This window comes from Triticum aestivum, chromosome 2D (genome assembly GCF_018294505.1).
Source record: "Triticum aestivum cultivar Chinese Spring chromosome 2D, IWGSC CS RefSeq v2.1, whole genome shotgun sequence".
Taxonomy (NCBI): Eukaryota; Viridiplantae; Streptophyta; class Magnoliopsida; order Poales; family Poaceae; genus Triticum; species Triticum aestivum.
This window is the reverse complement of record NC_057799.1, coordinates 605,619,869-605,640,931: the sequence shown is the minus strand read 5'-3', so window position 1 is coordinate 605,640,931 and position 21,063 is coordinate 605,619,869. Positions and strand designations below refer to the sequence as shown.

At 46.5% G+C, this 21,063-nt stretch overlaps 2 protein-coding genes across 2 annotated transcripts; both read right to left on the bottom strand.

Annotated features, from left to right (window-relative positions):
- Positions 1-1,209: 1,209 nt before the first annotated feature.
- Positions 1,210-9,344, bottom strand: LOC123056032 (wall-associated receptor kinase 2-like). The gene is made up of 3 exons (XM_044479798.1): positions 8,357-9,344; positions 2,847-2,954; positions 1,210-2,411 (listed from the first exon to the last, which is right to left on the bottom strand). Exons 1-3 carry the CDS (start codon positions 9,342-9,344, stop codon positions 1,210-1,212), a joined length of 2,298 nt encoding a protein of 765 aa, XP_044335733.1.
- A 10,353-nt stretch (positions 9,345-19,697) lies between these two features.
- Positions 19,698-20,532, bottom strand: LOC123050352 (uncharacterized). The gene has a single exon (XM_044473160.1). It carries the CDS (start codon positions 20,506-20,508, stop codon positions 19,714-19,716), a length of 795 nt encoding a protein of 264 aa, XP_044329095.1. The 5' UTR covers positions 20,509-20,532; the 3' UTR covers positions 19,698-19,713.
- Positions 20,533-21,063: the final 531 nt, after the last annotated feature.

Genomic DNA, 21,063 nt, shown 5'->3' with positions numbered 1-21,063 from the left:
TGATATTAAATATTTTTTTGTGAAGGAGGATCCACATGTAGCTTGCTGCATGCATGGATCCTTGAGTATCACCCTAGTGTTGCACTACTGCTACGGCTGGTGCACCCCAACAAAATAAAACTTAAATTGTTCTTATCTCTATAAAAGTTAAATTTTTCTTGAAATTATAATATTCATTCAGAGATATTTATTAAATCATCAATATTTTTTATGAACATAATTATCATAAATTTTTAATTAACTTTTACACATCCAAACTTGAGATTACAGAAGATTCATTTGGAGACTTATTAAACAAGGGACAACATGGTGGATGAAGGCTCAGAGAACAGTAATTAATCGGCTCAATTGGTAAGATTTTAGTGCTCGCTGGTTGGCTAAATTTTCTCTTTCAAAATTTCCGCACCCGGAGTTGTTGTCCATTTTTAAAATACTTTGAGAACTCGATGTACTAATTTACACCCTATGCAAACATAATATCTCCAACTATTTTTACCTGTACGCATTTGTAACCAAAATTGATGCCCTTTTAAAACTAAATCTAAAATTAGTATATATTAAATACAAACGACATTCTCTCTTTATGATTTACATGTTTTTTGTTAGGGTTGTCAATCAAAACGCCATGATATTATCTCAATGAGGCTGGTCACGTTTGATGTTGACCATGTATATTGTGTGTGCCTGGTGAATTCCTAGCTAAGTTAATACTCCCTCCGTCCCAAAATTCTTGTCTTAGATTTGTCTAAATACGGATGTAGCAAGTCACATTTTAGTATTAGATACATCCGTATCTAGACTAATCTAAGACAAGAATTTTGGGACGGAGGGAGTACAAGTATTTCGACAAAGCGTCAACGTAAACTTTTTGCAACAAAGCATTGTCTTTTCATTTTCAATGGCATCAGGTTAACATGCATGTTGCAAATTTGGTGCTTGAATGGGAACTATTTATAGTGTGTACATTCATGGACCTGTCAACATATTTTTATTGCAAACTTCTAATATTCAGTGAGACAAACTATACTATACGTCAGGTATAAATTGCAGCTGAATTAACTTTATTTACTTTCACATATTTGGTTGTACATCACCTACTAGCATAGGAAAGACACATATGGTTATAGGCTTATAGCACATAACATACATTCCACATTATGGTACCAGAACTCTTAATAATAACTACAAAAATTTGCCTTGCAAGTAAACTCATCTTGGAATTTCCAATGAATGGATGAACTCCTTTTCCAAGCTATATACTCTAGTTCCTTCCCCACCATTTCCCCCCTTCCATGGCTGGTCTTTTAGAGGACTCTGGCTCACTCTTATTGTCTGAGAATTGTGATGGATATTTGAGCTCTGCACATCTTCAAGTATTGTCTCAACTTGCCTCATTGTTGGTCTTTCTTCCCCTTTTAAGCTTAAGCATGCATGTGCAAGTCTTGCAACCACCTCAACATCTTCAACTCCTCCTTCAAGAACAATTTGTGTATCTAGAATAGCTAATAGACGATTGTCTCTCATTAGTGATACAAAGTGTGATGCTAGGCTTGTGGCTTCCGATGAATGAGAAGAAAAAACTGGTGTAACCCCCGTTAGTAGCTCTGCTAGGATGACACCAAAGCTGTAAACATCACTCTTCTCCGTCAGTCGACTAGTGTAGTAGTATTCGGGATCAAGGTAACCATAGGTTCCTTGGACGACTGTAAGTATTCCTGTTTCGTCTATTGTAATTGACCTCGAAGCTCCAAAGTCTGATACTTTTGCTGTTAAAGTATCAGTAAGTAGTATATTGGCACATTTGATATCTCTGTGGTATACTGATATGGAAGCAGCTGAGTGTAGATATGCAATAGCCTTGGCAGTTTCCAGTGCAATCCTCAATCGATCTTTCCATGACAAATGGTTCTCAAGTTGGCCATGGAGATAAGACGAGAGAGTTCCATTTGATATGAACTCATAAACTAGCAGAGGAACTTCTGTCTCGAGGCAGCAACCAAAGAGCTTCACCACATTCCTATGGTTTGTTTGTGAAAGTATGACAACCTCATTTATAAACTCATCAATTTCCCTCTGCATGACATTTTTGGCCTTCTTGATGGCCACGACACGTTGATTAGATAAGATGCCTTTATACACCGTGCCATGCCCACCGCCACCAAGGATCCGATTGTGGTCAAATTTGTTGGTTGCTTGCTCTAGCTCTTGTAAGCTGAAAATCTTCATCTTTTCGGCTATATCTTTGTTTGAAGAGATCAACTGTTGCAGAAGCAATCCATGGTTTTTCCTAAAGAACTTCTGTCTAAATTTCTTGGCTCTTCGTTTCTTGAGTTTTTTCGTGACTTGGGCAACACCTAGGAGTGAAAACAGTAGGCCAAAACCAACAACAATTGTTGTTAAGGTAAATGGACCTGCAGAAAACAAACGTAAGATTGAGAACAATATTTGTTGTGTTCACTTCAAGAAATCAAGCTGGTACATTAAATCTATTTCAAACTTCTCAAATAGGCCATGAAATAGTTTTCTTGTAATAAGAATATCTATTAGACCATTATATTGGAAGTATTTTACAGTCGTTCTTTTTATTTCCTTTGTTATCCATGTCTGAATAATCTACAATACTACTAATGCTTTGAGTTAGCACTAGAGATAACAGTAAACTGATGGATCAAGCAACTAGGTCCTAGCAGTAGTAGCGTTAAAAAAAAGCTAACTTTCTAGTAACACTTATCTATATTTTATTTCAGGAAGAAAATCTAAACTCACAATAATTGATGAACAAAACATGAAATTTTCTCTTTGCACTTATCACCAATGAAGCCTTGTATTGAGTGTGTTTTCTGTACCTGCTAAGTTAATGATGTTTTTCTTTGCTGAGCATCCGTATGTCCCTTGCATATTGATACAGGTACCATTGCAGGGATAAACTTTTGGTCGGAGGCACTCGTTGATATCTGAAGGGAAAAATACACTGTTGGAAGGCAGGAGGCTTTATATATCAAATGGAAAAATAAACTAAGATAGAACACACATGTTCTCTTGTAACGATATAACTACTGCAAATATGTAAGAAACGACCTACTAACATATAACTTGGCACCCATCAGTGATATATGGGTTGCCCTCATATCCTAGAGAACAGCTACACCATCCTTTTTTATATAATCTCCAAAAAGTAATAGCTATCATTGTTCAAGCTTAAACATCCAAATATAGAAGATTTGGGCCGACAAATGATGTTGACATGTCCTCGTTGCCAATCAATCCAACCACTCCAACATTGCCGGTACACTCAACCTGGCGAGGGAAAACATCCAAATTTAGAAGATTCAACGCAACCGCCAAAATTCGTCAATTCCATTTAATGAAACTTGACGAGACATGCACCATTAGTTTCGCCCATTCTAGCTCAGATGACACAAGCATTTAATTTTGTTTCCGGCAAGTGACTAGGCAGATTTCCTATATTTTCCCTCCCAACTCTGGCGAGGCTGCATCGTCAACATATTTTCTCTATATCTACCCGACCAGGCAATGAATCTTTGATCATAGAGAAAAGTCCACATTTCAACCCTAAACTAACCATATGGTTTGATTTTCAACCCTGACCTTTGAAACCGGTCGGATTCGACCCTTAAGTTGTCATGAAGTTCAAATAACAATCCTTGACTCAGTTTTAGGCTGGTCAAGCGATTTTGACCCGGTCAAAGCTGACTGGGCAGCATAGTCAGCATGGCACTCACACATTACCTTATCTCTCCATCTCTCTCTATTCACTCCCAAGCCCCGACCAAGTGCACACCGTCGCTGCCTGGATCGCAAGGAACGTCGCCGCCCGTGGCCACACCTCCATCGCTAGCGACCGGAGACCGGCGGCGCCGCCACACCGTCCCACGCGAGGCCGCTGACAAGCTCCGCCCCCACCCGACCCGCCGCGACCATCTGGTTGGACCCATGGATACCAAGACCTTGGTCAAGACGGGTCATCAAATCGAAAGGAACCAACTTGCTAACTCATGTTTCTGAACTGATATGCCCAATTACAGGCGGCTGGGATGAACATCTTGTCAAGGATGCTTTATGTGCAAAAGATGCTCGCCATGTACTAAGCATCCCGTTGAGGGAGGGGGTGGATGACTTCATAGCGTGGCATATTGATAGCAAGGGTAACCACTCGGTGAATTGTGCCTACAAACCTCAGGTCGAGTTAACTAAACATGAAAAGAATGGAGCACCGGGTTCGAGCTTTTCGAGAGCCGGCCAAATAGAAATAACTGAAGATCAGACTTGGAAGCGCATATGGAAGCTACCGTGCCCGCCGAAATTGCAGATGATTCTATGGAGAATCAGACATGAGTCCCTGGCCCTGTCTGCTAACCTAGTGAGAGGGGGTATACCACAGGAGAAATCAAGTTGTTTCCTAGGCGGTAGAGGAGAGGTGGATGGCGGGCACATCTTAATAAAATGCAAGTGGGTTAAAGAAGTGTGGCGGCAGCTGGGCTTGGAGCTGGAACGTAGCCAACTCGAATGCATCAAGGGGCATGCATGCAATGCTAGACGCGTTGTGGGAATTAGATGAGAAGAAATGGGTCCTCATTATTACCCTCTAGTGGCAGTGGTGGAACCAGAGAAAAAAGTACGTGAAGGTGAGCTGCCAGTGCAAGTGTCAGAACTAGTCAGACGCATCCGATGCAATGCACTAGAGTACGAGGAAGACTTTATGCCGACGAAGAGAAAGCTACCCTCTAGGGCATGGAAGCCGCCCGACATAGAGATGCTCAAGTTCAGCCTCGATGGAGCTTTTGTCCCTGGCATTTCGATTAGCGGATGGGGTGTGATCGCTCGTGATAGCACTGGACAAGTAATAGTTGCTTGAGCTGGATGCTAGGATCACAGCCAGGACGCCTTTGGTGTGGAGGTCAATGTGATGGCGGCAACAGTGACGACAGCGGCTGAGCTTGGAGCCACCCGGGTTGCTTTCGAAACAGATTCACAGTTGCTTACAGATGCTATGAATATCCGCACATTTGAGTCCTCATCATATGCAAAGATTATTGAAGACCTCAAATATCAGCTCAAGATGTGATTTTCAAAACATAGTGTGAGCGCATGTAGGCGCACAGCGAACTCAGCAGCACATGAACTAGGCAAGATAGGTCGAATGTGTTTACCTAATAATTGTATGGAGCGAAACTCTAGTGTACCGCCCACTGTGGCTGTTTTGTGTCTCGGGTGATATACCTGAGCACCGTTAATAACTACTTGTTTCTGAAAGACTTCAAATTCAAATATTCAAGGCGTTACATGTTATGACCATGATACAGTTAAGCAATGCCCCTTAACCGTAATTACATGATATCATATGATGGTTTCGTGTGCATAGGCTCTAAAGAAACCGTAGCCATTCGAGGACAACTTGGGAGGTCAGGAAACCACTGGTCAACATTGAAGTATAGTTATGTTTCTTCCATGTTATAATTGTGTGTGGTTCGCGGGAATATGTCAGCAATGGAGGTGAAGTCTTCCCAGGACAAAATTGAGAGTGAATTTCATTTTTACACCTTAATTTCCTGTTTGCTACAGATTTTACCCCATTTAGCATAATTCTTAAGTTTTACTCATTTTAAGCAAACTTGCACAACTTTTTACCCCTCTTAATTATTTTTATAATTTGATCCATTGGACCTACATTTCAGCGCCGTCCGTCAAGCTTTGTGTGCGGGGAGGAGGACCAAACGTCTTTGAGTTCCACCGAGCTTTGTGAAGTTCCTTGCACGAATCCATGAAGGGATTGATCTTGATCCATGTTCATGTCTCCCATTCTCATTCCTTCTCGCTTTCATTTTTCCTTGCATGTGAAATATGGTAGCCCTCTCGATGGATGGCTCCTTCTCGGTGACGGATGACACGTCATCAGTCGGTATGATCCTTAGATGGCATGACAAAAGAGTTATCTATAATGCCTACAGGTACTAGTTTCACTGCAATGATGCATTCAAAACGGAAATCCATGCAATGATGCAAGGTATGGCTTTGGTTATACAACATCCAGAACTTCCAGTATTGGTGCAATCAAATTCGTCAATGGCGTTATCGATCTTTCTAGACATTCATTGGATTAATCTGCATATGGCCAGCTAGCTTGGGAGAATAAGGCCTTGATGGGTGAGTGGGAGTTCAAAACACATAAGCTTCGTTCTGAACAAAATAGAGTAGGAGACTGTTTAGCAAGTTATAGCCGTACTGAATGTTGCACTACTCTGTTTGACTACATAGAGGGCCCCGGTGTATCGAGGATCTCGTGCCTCTTGATTGTAACTCTATAATTTTGGGGGAAATTCCTTTTACTCCCGCAAACAAAAAAATAGGGATGAATCTTGATCTGTGTTGTTCTGTATCCAATTGATTTTCTTTTCTTTTTCTACCGTGTCGAACAGCAGGAGAATCAAGCCTCTCGATTGGAAATGTGCTCTAGTTCGTATTAGGAATGATTATGTGTCATGCATATTGTGAACATTTACAAGGTATAAAGGGAAGAGCCCTCGATGTTCCCTCGATATGGAAGCTCCTAAGATAGAGGAGAGGAAGAGGCTCGCTCCTCAAGGACGGTGAGGCTGAGCTAGTGGAGCACATCTGACGGGCTGGTATTTCGTATAGAATAGATCGGGTAAAAAATTGCACAAGTTTGCTTAGATTGAGTAAAAGTTAAGATTTTCGATTGCATGGGGTAAAAGTTGTCACAAACATGAAACTAGGGGGTAAAAATGGAATTAACAGAAAATTTAAGGTGAAATCATGTAGAATAAATGTCCAGTGTGTTTATTCTTACTACTCTCTCCGTTCCTAAATATAAGACCTTTTAGAGATTCCACTATAGACTACATACAGAGTAAAATGAGTGAATCTACACTCTAAAGTATGTCTATATGCATTTTGTATGTAGTCCATAGTGGAATCTTTAAAAGGTCTTATATTTAGGAACGGAGGGACTAGTAAATACATACGTGCAATGCATGTTGATATTACGAAAATAGGAAGGAAATTAATTACTGGCCGATAGTAGGCAGAATATCAATTATAAATTAATTATGTGATTAGTACAACCATTGATATTTGGTATGATATTAGTTGCACACTAAACATGTTGAGCGCTCACCCTTGAAGCAATATGGATCGTCGGATTAACATGGTTTGATGGCTTAGATTAATTGGATCTGACTCTTTGGGTCTTTTTAAATCGGTAAGGATATAAATGTGGATTCTATTGTAATCATGATGGGTGATCGTAGCTGGCGTCAGGAGTCTATGGTGTTTTGGTCTCCTGGGATTGTTGGTTCTTCATACGGCAAATTGCCGCCCCGTGTTCTAGATTTTCTTGCCAATGGTTGCGTCTAAGGGCCTCTTTGGTTTGAAAGATATTTTTATAAATTTTGGAGGTTTTGAATCCTAGGAACCCGTTCCTATGGAAGCCCTTTGGACCATTGGATTGAGGCCTTCAAATTCCCATGTAATCCATTCATATGCCTCTCATTTCCTGGGAATTTCAACCATTGGATGTCCAGTGAACCGCAATGAACGGTTTTATTGTCTGCTTCATTTACAAGATCTTAGTTCACATATTGGGATGGCTAGATTATGTGGAATTAAAGAAAATAGAGTTAGCCCAGCTTGTGCACATTTGGCTGATAGCTTAAAAATATACTCTCTTTTTTCTATAATATAGTGTGCATTGGTTTTCGCAAAATCTTAAATTTCCTAAACTTTGATCAAGTTTATATATATATATATGTCATGATGAATCTAATGGTGTTGTTTTGGTATTCTGGATGTTAATAAGTTATCCACAAATTTGGTCAAAGTTTACAAGGTTTGATTTGAAAATCTAATACGCACTATATTTCAGACATATATGGAGTATTAAATTATACAAGAACCTTGTTCTTTTCCTGAATCTATCAAATAATGGCGGACCTTGGCTTGACCACAGGGGTGCCAACCTCATCTCTCACAATAGAAATGCCATGCATATAACCCTAAAACATTGTCAGTGTCATTCTAACCCTATAATACACACATGATTAGACTAACTAGTAGGAGATAAAAAAATAGTTTTGCATTTTTTGAGGGGGCACGGCACCACTGGATCCATCACCGTTGTCAAACCCATAATATTGGCGTAAATTTTAGTTTTATAACCGACCATTATTGTTTCATTTTTTTATCCGATGCTAATTTCTAACTAGTCAATTAAGTACGATATTTTTGTCTTCACTTTTTTATTTCTGGGGAAAAAGGTACCATGATTTTTTCTTCAGTTTTTAGCATTTACTGTAATATTGGCAGAAAAAGAGGGTACCTTGGCATCCATCGGCGATGTAGGGGTTCCCCTCGTATCCTCTTGAGCAGTTGCACCGTGTTCTGTCGAAAGCATTTCCATTGACGGCATCGACAACGACGCTGTTCACGCTGATGCATCTTTTCCACTGGGAGACACCGGGATCATACAGGAACATATCCTGGTCGGCGTCCACGTGGAGCGACCATTCCAACACCGTTGGAACCACCGTCGAATCGACCAGCTTCCGCGGATCGTCGAGGAAGTTCTTCTTCAGCGCGTCCTGCTGGCCCCTGAACCACCTCTGGTCAGCGATGAACGCTACCGCGTGCACTAGTAGTGGGGAGGCAGCGGCAGCCGCAGGTCGCTGGGCTAGGTCGTTGAGCTGGATGGTGTAGGACGAGAGGCCCCGCGCGACGGGCGTCTGGCAGCAGCCGACGCCGGAGCAGGAGGCGGAGGAGGCGTCCCTCGGCGGCGGCAGCGCGGAGAGGGACACGCAGAGCGCCGCGCAGACGCCGATGCGGTCGCTGGCGGAGTATAACGTGTCGTGCGCCACGAGGTTGGCGAGGAGGTTGCATCCCATGGCGACGAAGCGGTTGTGCCTGGCCGACAGCGCCAGGGGCCCGCCGGGCCGCAGGCCGGCGGACCACGTGCCGTTCAGCTGCTGGAGGGAGCTCGTGTCGAGAATCCTGGTGCGGATCCGCACTGTGCCGTCCGGCAACGAGATGCCGACCACCTCCGCGCCATGGTCACCGCCCAGGGACAGCTTTGGCGGATGGCGCGTCTCGTCGCAGATGAGGTCGAAGCCCTGCCGGAAGCAGCCATCGCGGGTGCCGAATGGATAGGGAACGGTGATGTCGCCGCAGGTCTCCGGACAACCAGGCAGGGCGATCGGAGCGGCCAGTGCTGTCACTAGGAGCTGAAGAAACAGGAGCGACACGACCGCGACAGTAGTGTCCATTGGATTGGTGGCCAGGTACAAGCCAGGGCTAGGCGCGTAGCTAGTCATCTGAGACCTTGTGAGCATATATACAAGCTGTCCATTTCATGAGATGATTGTAAGCAATCATGGACGAGGTTAATTACGAGGTGACATTTGGAATCTCGGGGAAGTCATGAGTTGACGTGGTGTTTAGATTAGACTCGCAGCTGATTTGAAATTTTGAATGCATTTTTGTTTTCTTTGGAGATGGATGGATGGCACGATCGACGGGATGCTGCTCATAGGATACATTAGCTTGTTTCGAGAGGATATACACTAATTAATCGTGTCAACCGTCGAATATATTTGAACGAAATAAATTGCTCTGCATAGAGTTGACTCGATGTGGTCTTGCCACGTACTAGCATTGTATTTGCAAACTAGGGAGATATTGCGAATTGAGCGTAACTCAGTTGGTTAGTTTTTTTGTCGGAACCAACACATTAGGATTCAAGTTGTAGACTTGACACAGGTGTTTACATTTTTTTCAAAATAAAGAATCAAAGAGATATTATTATAGTTTATTGAGAAAAGTTTATTTTTGATCCCTCAGCTATTCGACCTCCCTAACAAGACATCTTGCAGCCTCAACCATTCACACAAGACATCTTTCTTCCCTCGACGAATATGGCGTGGTTCCGCATGGGTATGCACGGTTTTGACTAGTCGTTGCTCTCTCTCTGTGTGTGTGTGTGTGTGTGTGTGTGTCCGCTCGAGCGAACATGGTTTCCCCACCGCCGCCACCATAGCTCTACCCGCCTCCCCTCGCCGTCATTGTCGACGCCTGGCTCGTGGTTGCAAGGCACTCCTTCCTCTTCCTTCCTCCCTCTTTCCTCGTTCATCCGGCTCCTCTTCCCGCGCCTTTACATAAGTGCAAGATGTCGCTGCGGTCGGTTTGACTCCGAGGGCTGCCATGCAGGGCTGACTCGGTGTGGGGGTGACATACTGCATGTCAGCAGTCCAGCTCCATGTAGGAAGCAGGTAAGGGTGGTTTCGAACGTCGGGTTGGCGGCCCTCTGGACATCAAATTGCACGACCGGCTCTCCTGCGAGCATCGTGGCGGCGGATGTGGCTATTTTCCTTGGTTGTGTAGGTGGCGGGGGTAGCGGTGGCGAGTGGTCCTGTCCAGGTCACTGCTGACGATAGTGGCGAAGCTAAGAACTGGATCTAGAGGTCCTGACTTTGTCATTGCAGGCCTTCCCTCAGGGTGGTCTCGGTGTCCTAGGTGCCTCGTTGTGGTGCGTGCGAGTTAGCGAGAGAAAACTCTGCGTTTTGATGTCGATCACGACGATTCTCGCGGATGTCACATACTCACATCCCTTTTTGAGGTCCTCGTCCTAGGGCTCTGAGATATGTCCTAAGCAAGCTCAACCTATGTTGGGCCAACCAGGGGCCTAGGCCCCAGTGAATTTCTACATTTTCTAGCTTAATAGCAATGTTTTACTAGCTAGGCCCTAGTTAGCCCGACAATTGTGTCCCCACTCACTTGAGCTCCCACTTACGTTTTGAGCTGAGTTTGCCCCTATGCAAGAGCCTTATATTCTACCCCTATACTAGACCTTTGATAGTGTTGCATGTTTCCTAGCACTCTAGGATATTAAGTTAGCTTCAAAATAAAAGAAAAGTGATTTTTTTTTGAAGTGGAACGCAGCGGCCGCACACGCAGTTGGTCGGTCGTTCATTTGCCTCGCGATTCCAGAAGATCTAGTACATTATTTGAACTGAAAGTCTAATATTATGTTTCATTTGCATATTCGTGTTTGTTGCGACAAGGATTTTCAAACAAGACCATTCTTGTGGCAGTGTTCTTCTACTTTTAAAAAACTGTTTGGCTAATTTTAGAAGTGTTCACACCTGTTCATGTAATTTTCAAAAGAATTCTCCTATTTAACGACATTTCACAATTAAAAAGTGCTCACCTACTTAAAATCAAGTTCACTTTTTAAAAAATGTTTGGCCCAGCTTAAAAAGTGTTCACTCCTTTAAAAAACCATGCAATTTTTAAAAAAATTGTTCCCGCATTATAAAAAATGTCATGTAATTTCAAAACGTATTCATGGCTTTTAAAAATGGTCATGCAGTTTTTAATATTTTTCATGCATTTTTATAAATGCTCATGAAAATTGGAGAAAAGGGAAAAAATGAAACCGAAAAAAAGCTGAATGGCAAAAGGTTGGCAAATTATAATGTAGAAAAGGAAAAACGAAAGAAAAGAATAAAGGGAAAAAAAGAAGCTTGAACATGAACATGAAAGGGAAAAGGGAAAATAAAAGAACGGACAAAAAACTGGAAGAATAGTTAATAAAAAAAGCTATAGAAAAGCGAAGTAAACCATAATCAGAAATTGCAATCACTGAAAACCAGAACATTACTTTGCCAACCGAACGCAACTGGGACCAGCCCATATGGAGTGCTGATGAGCAATTAATCGGCTATATCCCGCAATAAGCCGGTTATGGTATTTTGGTAGGATCACCGATATTTTAGACACTTATACATTGTTTACAGAGACTAAGGGCCCATCGGAGTCCCTCCGCTCCTGGAGCTGGCGGAGTTGTAGTTGAAAATGAAAGAGCAGGAAACAGGTGCTCCGCAGATCCTGGGATTTTACGAAGCTGGTGAATTGCTGAACAGCTCCTAAGACTTGTCAACTTGGGCCGCTTGCATCTTCCCTATGTAGAGTCTAGGACGAATGGACGACAAGATTGCGTACATGTAAATTCAGGGGTGAAAGGTGTAAGACTATTTTCAAATGTTTCTACCAATCCAGTCCCCCATAACTTGCGCGTACAAAATCTTTGTCTCGTCAAAGAAATATGCAATCACTCACAACTGGTCACTGGCATATGTATGGACAATTTGGAGGGCTCCAGTAAGTGATTTTTTAAAAATGAAGGTTAAAAGTTTGGAAAAGCTCCTACAATAATTTTACATGCAGTATATAGATTTGTTCTATACATGTGTAAAGTTTCACTAGGGGATACTTTAACATGAGCAACATATTCATATTTTTATCTATATATAATGGCAAACAGTGTGTGTATTATTATTATTATTGCGAGAAAACTATCAGTCTATTTCATCTTCAATCATGGTAGTACAACAAACACTAAGAATAATAAAAATTACATCCAGATTCGTAGACCATCTAGCAACGACTACAAGGACTGAAACGAGCCGAAGGCGCGCCGCCGTCATCGCCCCTCCATCGCTAGAGTCGGGCACAACTTGTTGTAGTAGACAGTCCGGAAGTCGTCGTGCTAAGGCCCCATAGGACCAGCGCACCAGAACAGCAACCGCCGCCGATGAAGAATAATGTAAATCGGAAGGATCCAATCAAAAGACACACGAGCATAGACGAACAACGACGAGATCCGAGCAAATCCACCAAAGATATATCCGCCAGAGACACACCTCCACACGCCCACCAACAATGCTAGACGCACCGCCGGAACAAGGGCTAGGCGGAGAGAACTTTATTCCATCTTCAGGGAGCCGTTGCCGTCTCGTCTTTCTGAGTAGGACACAAACCATTACAAAACGGAAAGGAACGACAAAAATCAGAGCCCTCCCGCCGGCCCTTGCCAGGATCCACTGCGCCCCCATGGCCCTAGGGCCACCGGAGACGAGGCGGACCTGCAGCGGCTCCGGCGAGAAGCGGGAACCCTAGCTTATTTTGAGGAGGAGGAGGTGGCGGCTCGTGACTCCCGACTCAAGTTTTTAGAGTTTTGTTGCAGCTTAGTTTATGTGTGTATCTCGGTTATGCAGAGGCCAGGGCGTGTACTATCTGCTATTGTATTTTCTTTTTTGTGTACTTGTTTATAAAATCAAGTGCTCCCTCCATTCCTAAATATAATACCTTTTAGAGATTTTAATATGAAGTACATACATCTGTATTTTGGCGACTGATAGGCGCCGGCGCACCGGCTGAAAATTTCGGCCGGTCCCGCGTGGGCCGCACGATCTAGCTGTTGTAGACCGTATGATTCCTTCGTCAACCTTATAGAAAACGCTGCAGCAAAAAAAGCAGGGGAAAAATGAAAGGGGAAAGAGACCAGCGCCCGCTCGTCCTCGGCCGCCGTCGACTCACGCTCGCCGACATCGCCCGTTTGCCTCGCCGCAGATGCTCACCGCCGATGCTTGCCGCCGTCGCTCGCAATAAATAAGCCGTTGACCAAAGCAACTTTTCTCTTGCCTCCGTGTTGCATCCATGGTAGCTTCACGGCGCCGACCGCAACACCGTCCCTCGCCGGTGCTGCCCACCGCATGTTGCAGCATCAATGGTGATGGCGGCGTCGCTTGCATACAAAGCCGATGGTAGCAAAAAAAAGGATTGCTGGTTCCAGCAAAAATCGAAGCCGGTGGAAGAAAAATTGGGGCTGGTTCCAGCAAAAATCGAAGCCGGTGGAAGCAGGCTGGTTCCAGCAAAAATCGAAGCCGGTGGAAGCAAAATTGGGGCTGGTTCCAGCAAAAACAAAAGACAGTTGAAGCAAAACTGGGGCTGGTTCCAGTGAAAACAAAAGACAGTGGTAGCAAAAAGATTGCTGGTTCCATCAAAAATTGAAAGCGGTGGTAGCAAAAATTGGGCTGGTTAGCAAAATCAAGATAGTAGAGTTGCATCCCTTTTGTGTCGGAGCTGGAACCGGCAAGTGGCAGAGCTGCAACCGGCTATATGAGAGTTGCAATCGGCGAGCGGCGGAGCTGGAACGGGCTAGGTGTTCTCCTCCGCAGATGCGCGTCTTCCCGCTCCACTACACGGCCGCCTGCTTGTTTGAAGCGTTGTGGCATCGCCGTTGTAACTCCGCGGCCTGTTGGTTGCAGCACACCGCGCACCGGCCAGCGATGGCTGGCTAACAGCAGGGCGGCTCATCGGGGCTTCAAGCGGCGCGCGGCGGCTCAGAAGAGAGAGATTGGGAAAGCAGAGATTAGTCATTGTGCGAGAGACGTGGGGACTGGGGAGATAAGGAAACGTGTGGCTGAGAGGCTTCGCGAGAAAAAGAACGAGATAAAGGACGCGTGGGCTGATTATGTGGTGGCTAGCGAGCGATGCGGGACCTCGTGTGCTGTTCGATCAGACGGCCTAGCAGTGAGTAAAGAGTTGTTGATCGGATGGCCCGCAAGCGACCGGCGCGAGCGTTAGCCGGCGGACCGGCCAGAAACGTTTCCCATATTGAAAACTTCTAAAAAGTCTTTTAGTATGGCCTGCCGGCACCTCACTGGTCCTAGGGGAAGCAACAACAGGCAACCCACGGCGCGGCGACTATATCTCGCTACACGCGAGTGTTTGTTCGGGCTCGCTGAGGGATTCCCTCCCACCTGTAGCTACTGGTCCAGCCCATATGCAATGATTTTTCCTGTTCGCTAGATTTCGTTGCGTTCGTTCGCTGGGATTGACTTCCCAAATTTTTTTCTACCTTTCTTTTTTTTTTCTTTACAGCTTTCTTTGGTTCTCTGTCTTCTTTGGTCTTTCATCGTTTTTTTACATTTTCATGGTTCTTACTGTTTTTCTTTGTTTCATCACAGGTTTTCTTCGGGTTATTTTTTTGTCGGTTTTCTTTGTTTTCCTTAGTTTTTGTGCTTTCTTTCTTTTTTCCTTTGTTTTAATTTGGTTTTGTTTGTTTCTTTCTTGGTTTTATTAGGTTTTTTGTTTTCTCTCGTCTTTCACTGTTTTTATACACATTGTTGGTATATATATCTGATATACTTTTCTAACAAATATTTAACATTTTTTAAATACATGGTCAACATTTTTCGAATACATGGCCAAAAAAATTGTACACACATTTAACATTTTTTAAATGCTTGATTGCATTTTTTGGATGCTGATACGCATCAGTTGGCAGATCTTTTTAAAAGATACGCCATCTTGCGAGCCATCAGATCTGGTTGATTGAGCCGCCGATCGTTACCATCTATCATTGCAACACATGGCGTGTTGCAAGTAGTTTCCGCAACAGAAGTCATGTTGCAGAAAATTTTACAACAGAGGTCAAGTCGTAGACTTTTTTTGCAACAGAGGTCTTGTTATAATTTTTTTTTGCAAAAGAGGTCTTATTACAGTTTTTTTGCAACAGATGTCTTGTTGCAATTTATTATTATTACAATAGAGGTCTCGTTGCATTTTTGTTGTAACAGAGGTCTTGTTACAACTCTTTTTGCAACAAAGACATTGCTGCAGAAACTCGCTATAGTGGATCAATGACACGCGTCACACGGAAGAGACTACGGATGCTTGCGTACGATTCGTCGGCTGAAGCCAAGCATTTTCCTGGGAAACGATTATAATCTGCCGGCCGATCACGCGTTGAGTTCCGCCGCATGCGCAACCGCCAGATACGAGTTTGATCTGACAACACATAACCTCTAATCAGCTGGCCAAGACGTTCATCACTCGACGCGTGCCTGTGCCACTTGGACAATTTTCCTACAACATCATCCGTGTTGCAAAAGTCTTTCTACAACAATATCCATGTTGCAAAAAAGTTGAGATGAAAAAATTTATGCAACATCATCTGTGTTGCAGAAGTCCTTACGCAAGAACACTCATGTATCCAACACTGTCCTCATCATTGCAACAAGGAGTGTGTTGCAGAATTCTTTGCAACAAAGCTAATGTTGCAAAAGCCTTTTACAACATAGGTGATGTTGCCGACTTTTTTCACTATTTTTGCGATATGGGTATTGTTGTGAAAAAAAGTTGCAACATAAATGATGTTGCAGAAAATATTTACAATTTTTTCCGTCTTCATTTTTTTGCAACATGGGTGTTGTTGCGGAAAACATTTTGCAGCACACATGATATTGCAGGAAAAATTACAAAAGAGGAAACACAAAGGACACGCGTCATACAGAGGAGGCGGCGGATCGCTCGCGTTTGATCCACCGGCTAAAGGTATGCTTTTCCCCAGTTTTTTCCAATTACAAGTTTAACATTTTTTTAATACATGGTCAACCTTTTTATATAAGTACATTTAACATTTCTCAAATGCTTGATTAACATTTTTCAGGTACAAGTTTAACATTTTTTGAATGAATGGTCAACAATTTTTCTATACACATTAACATTGTTCAAATATTTTTTATTTTATTTTTTGAATTGCTTACCACATGTGTCATGTGGTAATTTTGCAAATACTTGATTAACGCTTTTTAAAGTACTTGATTAAGATTTGTTTTTCAATATGGTCCTTTTGATTCGCACAACCCTCAGAATGAGCGGTACCTACCCAACTTTTTTCACACATAATGTATATTTTTTGTATACATCAGAAGTATTTTCTATATACATTTAACATTTTTTAAATGCTTGGTTAAGACTTTTTTCAAATATGTCATGTAAAGTATTTTTTGTAATATATTTATGTATAACATTTGAAAGTATAAAAAAAGTAAAAAAAGGACAAAAAACAAAAAAAACATGAAAAAAACATGAAAAAAAGAGGCTGTGGCCTCCTGCGTCTCACCAATCACCCCAATTCATCACTTTTCCTTCACCTGCCACTTGTCCTCCTGCCCCCGACATGCTATTTCTCCTTTGTTCCTATAGATAGAGGGGAAAACAATGAGTTTACCTGGAAGCACAAACTATTGTGGGGAAAAGAATGATTATCATCAGGGTGAATAATGGTGGAATGAAAAACAAAAGGTCACTCACCATCTTTTACGAAAGCAACATGTGTATATATGACAAATGATGCTACAAGGACCTGACATTTCATACATCGATATATCTATTGCTGGCGACAATATTGTGCCGCTGCCGAGGTGGTATTGAGCAAGATAATGTTTCCGACAATCGAGAAAGACAATGGTGTCACCCATGATGGTAGGAAACGCCTTAGAACTGACGCACAACGTCCTGCCTTCCATGAAGAGGGCGTTCCCACCAATGCATGTCGTCGGGACGGCTCTTCCCAGCATAAGGTCAGCTAGTTTGTAAACTGGAACTTTCTTATAATTATGCCTTATACTGACCACCAGAATCTCTTGGGCACATTCTACCAGACGGTACAAATAAGTGGTGTCGGGTGTGCTCGCCGGACATCTGGCAATCACGGTTGGTGGTGGCAGATAGGGTTCCACCCCTTCTAGCTGAGGTGGGCCGATCTGTAGGACCTCTGATTCGGTGAAACTTGGTATCTATCGCAAGTCGATCCTTAACCCTAGCCGCCGCCGCTTCCGCACCTGCGCGCCGCCCCCGGGGCGGTCGACCTCCATGACCGCCGCCGGGGGCCGCGCCGCCCGTACCTAGGGTTCGTCCGCCGGCCGTGTTGGCCGGCTGCCCTAGAGAGTCTTTTTTCCCGATCCTTTGATCCGGATTTCTCTCTCGCCGGTCGCTTTGACCGGCGTCTACTTTTTGGTTTTCCGGTCTATGTGATCCGGTTTGCGTCGCCCACCGCCGCTGTCGACTCCGTGCGCCTTACTCCAACACCGGCGCGATTGGCCGGCTTCTTCACCGACCCGGCGGCCTCGCGCGTCGTCCGCGCGTCTGCCCGTCGGTCGCCCCGACTCGGCGGCCTCGCGCGTCGGTCCGCGCGTCGGCCTGCCGGTCGCCCCGACCCGGCGGCCTCGCGTCATGCGGCGGCCCTTCACCGCCGCCGTTCGCGCGACGGCCCGCCCGTCGATCTACGCCGGCCGTCACCGCACTACTCCGACCGGGACTCCTGCATCACCCCGACCCGGCGGCCTCGCGCCATGCGGCGGCCAATCATAGCCGCTCTGCCGCCCGCCGCCGCCGGCTTCATCTCGGACTCCGCCGCCACCGCTCCTCCACCGAGCGGCGTCCCCGACCTCGCGCGCGATCGGATTGATCACCCGCCCGCCGCCGCGATCCGCCTCATCTACGTCGTGCGACCGACCTGGCCCGTCGGTTGCGCGCGCCTCCGCAAGCCCCGTGAAGACCGTCCCGAGTTCAGCGCGCCTCTCCACCGATCGAGCATCGGGCTGCCGCTGCGTCGCCCCGTCGGGCCGCAGCGCCGCCGCCCCGTGGTTCTCCTCGCGGCTGCATCGACTCGTGCGTCGCCACTGCGTCGCCCCTTCGGGCCGTAGTGTCGCGATACGTGGTCCCCGCCGCCGCCCCGAGGCCGTTCCCGCGGTTGCACCGACTCACGAACCGCCGTTGTGTCGCCCTTTCGGGCCGCAGCGTCGCGGCCGCGGTCCCCGCCGCCGCCCAGAGGTCTTCCCGCCGTCGCCCCGACCCGCCTGCCGCCGCTGTGTCGCCCCTTCGGGCCGTAGCGCCGCGGCCCGCGGTCCGCTCCGCCGTCACCGTGCGTCGACCACTCGTGGTATGCGCCGCGCCGTCTTCCTTGGCGCGGGAACGCCACCGTCCGCACCGGTCTTCGTCACGCTGTCAGGGTTCTTCGCCTACTTCGAGCACCGCCGCCGCACTCCTAACCTAGCCGCCGCCACCATCGTCAGGCCGCTGCCGCCGCTCTTCTTTGGCCGCCGCCGCGGCTACCTACGTAGCTGTCGCCGCCGCCCGTCCACCCCATTTCGTCTTCGTCCAGCACCAGCTCGTCGCCAGCGTCGCCGTCAGCGTCGCCGTCATCTACCCCGACCGCTTCATCTACTCCGACAACCGCGGGCGACATTGGCCCCGCGCCGATTGGCGCCGCAACCGTCGTCGAGTCCTTCTCTGCTGGCCTCTCCGACCTCTTCGACATGGCGTACAGCTTGTGCAGGTCCCAGTCTACGCATGCCCGGTGCTGGCAACACCGCCGCGTGCCTTCGTCCACGACGTGTCCCCGGGCCTGGCAAGCCTGGTGCGGCGCTTCGTCAACTTCGTCTTCGACCGTGTACGCATGCCCGGTGATGGCAACACCAACGCGTGCCTTCGTCTACGATGTGTCCCCGGGGTTGGCAAACCCGGCGCGACGCGTCGTCAACACCATGCTCCTTCCTGGCGCATCACTTCTTCGACACCACTGCACCCATGACTAACTCGGCGCCTCCTTGCGCCTGCGGCTCCATGGCGACTCCCTCGACACCGGCTACCCCGACTCGACATCGACCACGGCGTTCTTCGCACGGCTACCTCGACCACGGCTACACCACCCTACGCTCTCGGCTACATCGACATCGGCACAAAGGGCTATCGCCTTGCTTGAGCAACCTCGTCGGTTTCCACTCCAGCCACGACTTCCGCGATGCGTCGACCGTTACGACTGTGGGGGTCCGTCGGCTTGCCTTCGGATTCTTCTCCAGTCTCACCGTCTGCATCGCTACCGTTGTGACTGCGGGGGGATGTTGAGTAACGTGATTGTATTAGGAAACATAGGTTAGACTAGGAAATATTCTGGCTTGCCTTGTACTCCAAGTAGATCATGTACTCCTATATATATGCCCACGAGGCTCAAGCAATACAACGAAATATTCCACCAATCTCCCTCTCTCCCTTCTAACTGTTATAACGCACCGCATATATCTTGCCTTGGAACGAGAATGGACTACAACTTCGGCGGTTGAGCGAGCTTGATACACTCCATTGCCGTTGCCCGGAGGTAGCAAAGGCCACATTACTCCAACCGTAAGCCCCCAGAATCATGAGCGAGACGACTTCATCCGCACCCACGTTCATGGCGGCAGCATTGATATTTTTGATATTGCACCACTTGTGCCACTTGCTTTCCAACGATGTCGAGCCGATCACAGAACTCAGGTGGGTTTTGAGAGGCGGGAAGCCGAGGATGTCGCCCGTGAATGGGTGGAGGAGGCGGACGACGGTGTCGTGGTCCCGCAGCAGCAGCAGGATACCGTCGATAGAGTCGAGGACGCAGTGGTCACTCAAGAGCGGGAGGTGGACGCGGACGAACGCCCCCGTTGAGAGGTTGAAGAAGGGGACGAACCCCTGCAGCTTTTCGTGGCCCGGGTAGAGGCCGTGGCCCTCGGGCAGCATCATCCATTGCCGTGGGTGGAAGCGCAGGTCGACGATGCCGCGGCCGCGCGGGCAGGCGGTGCTGGAGCGCCAGTACGCGCACACGGCGCGGAACCGGACGTAGCCCCGGAAGTCGACCGCCAGCACCCGCCACGCGATCAGGTCCAACAGCTCCTGGTGCAGCGACGCCCACGGGGATGCGTCCCTTGTGATGGCGGCGTCGGCATCGGAGACCCTGCCCCGTCGGCTCGTGCTGTTGCGCGTAGCCAAGGCCGCTGGCGCTGGGCGGTTGCGACTACGGTACCTCGACGATGACATGCCACCGTGCCGGCTGATGGCAGATCTGGTTCCCAAACTATTGATGATGAAATCGATTAACCCTCGGCGAAGGAGTACAAATAGAACTTTTAGGTCTTCATCAAGTCCAACGGCAGCGATTTAATCATTTGTGTATATATCACGTCGGAAGTCTTATCGTGCCCGCCCGGTGATTTATTTTTTTTGCGGCGATTTTCTCTTTTACTCTTTTTTTTGAGGAATTATTTTTCTTCTGTTTAATAAGTAGTCCGTAATTTTTTTTGAAACTTCGGCCCTCTTTATTAGATTAAATCACCGTTACATCATCCACCAGCCACCTTACAATAGATGCCGGTGGTTTCTCAACCCACAACGAGGGTAGGTTTGAGACCGCCAGCCTAGCTAGCTCATGAGAGACACAATTTGCCTCCCTAGGGCAATGGATGAAAGACACCGAAGTATAACCTACTATTAAGACATTGCAGTCTGCATAAATTGTCGCCGCTCCTGTCGCCGTGAATCCGCCCGAGTTCATCGTGTTGATCACTTCCAAGCAATCCGCCTCCACCACCAGCT

Coding starts and splice junctions, on each gene's coding strand:
- LOC123056032 (XM_044479798.1), bottom strand. CDS start 9,344: ATGACTAGCTACGCGCCTAGCCCTGGCTTGTACCTGGCCACCAATCCA. Junction 2,955..8,356: donor CATCGCCGATGGATGCCAAG/GTACCCTCTTTT, acceptor TTTTCCCTTCAG/ATATCAACGAGTGCCTCCGA. Junction 2,412..2,846: donor AAACATCATTAACTTAGCAG/GTACAGAAAACA, acceptor TGTTTTCTGCAG/GTCCATTTACCTTAACAACA.
- LOC123050352 (XM_044473160.1), bottom strand. CDS start 20,508: ATGTCATCGTCGAGGTACCGTAGTCGCAACCGCCCAGCGCCAGCGGCC.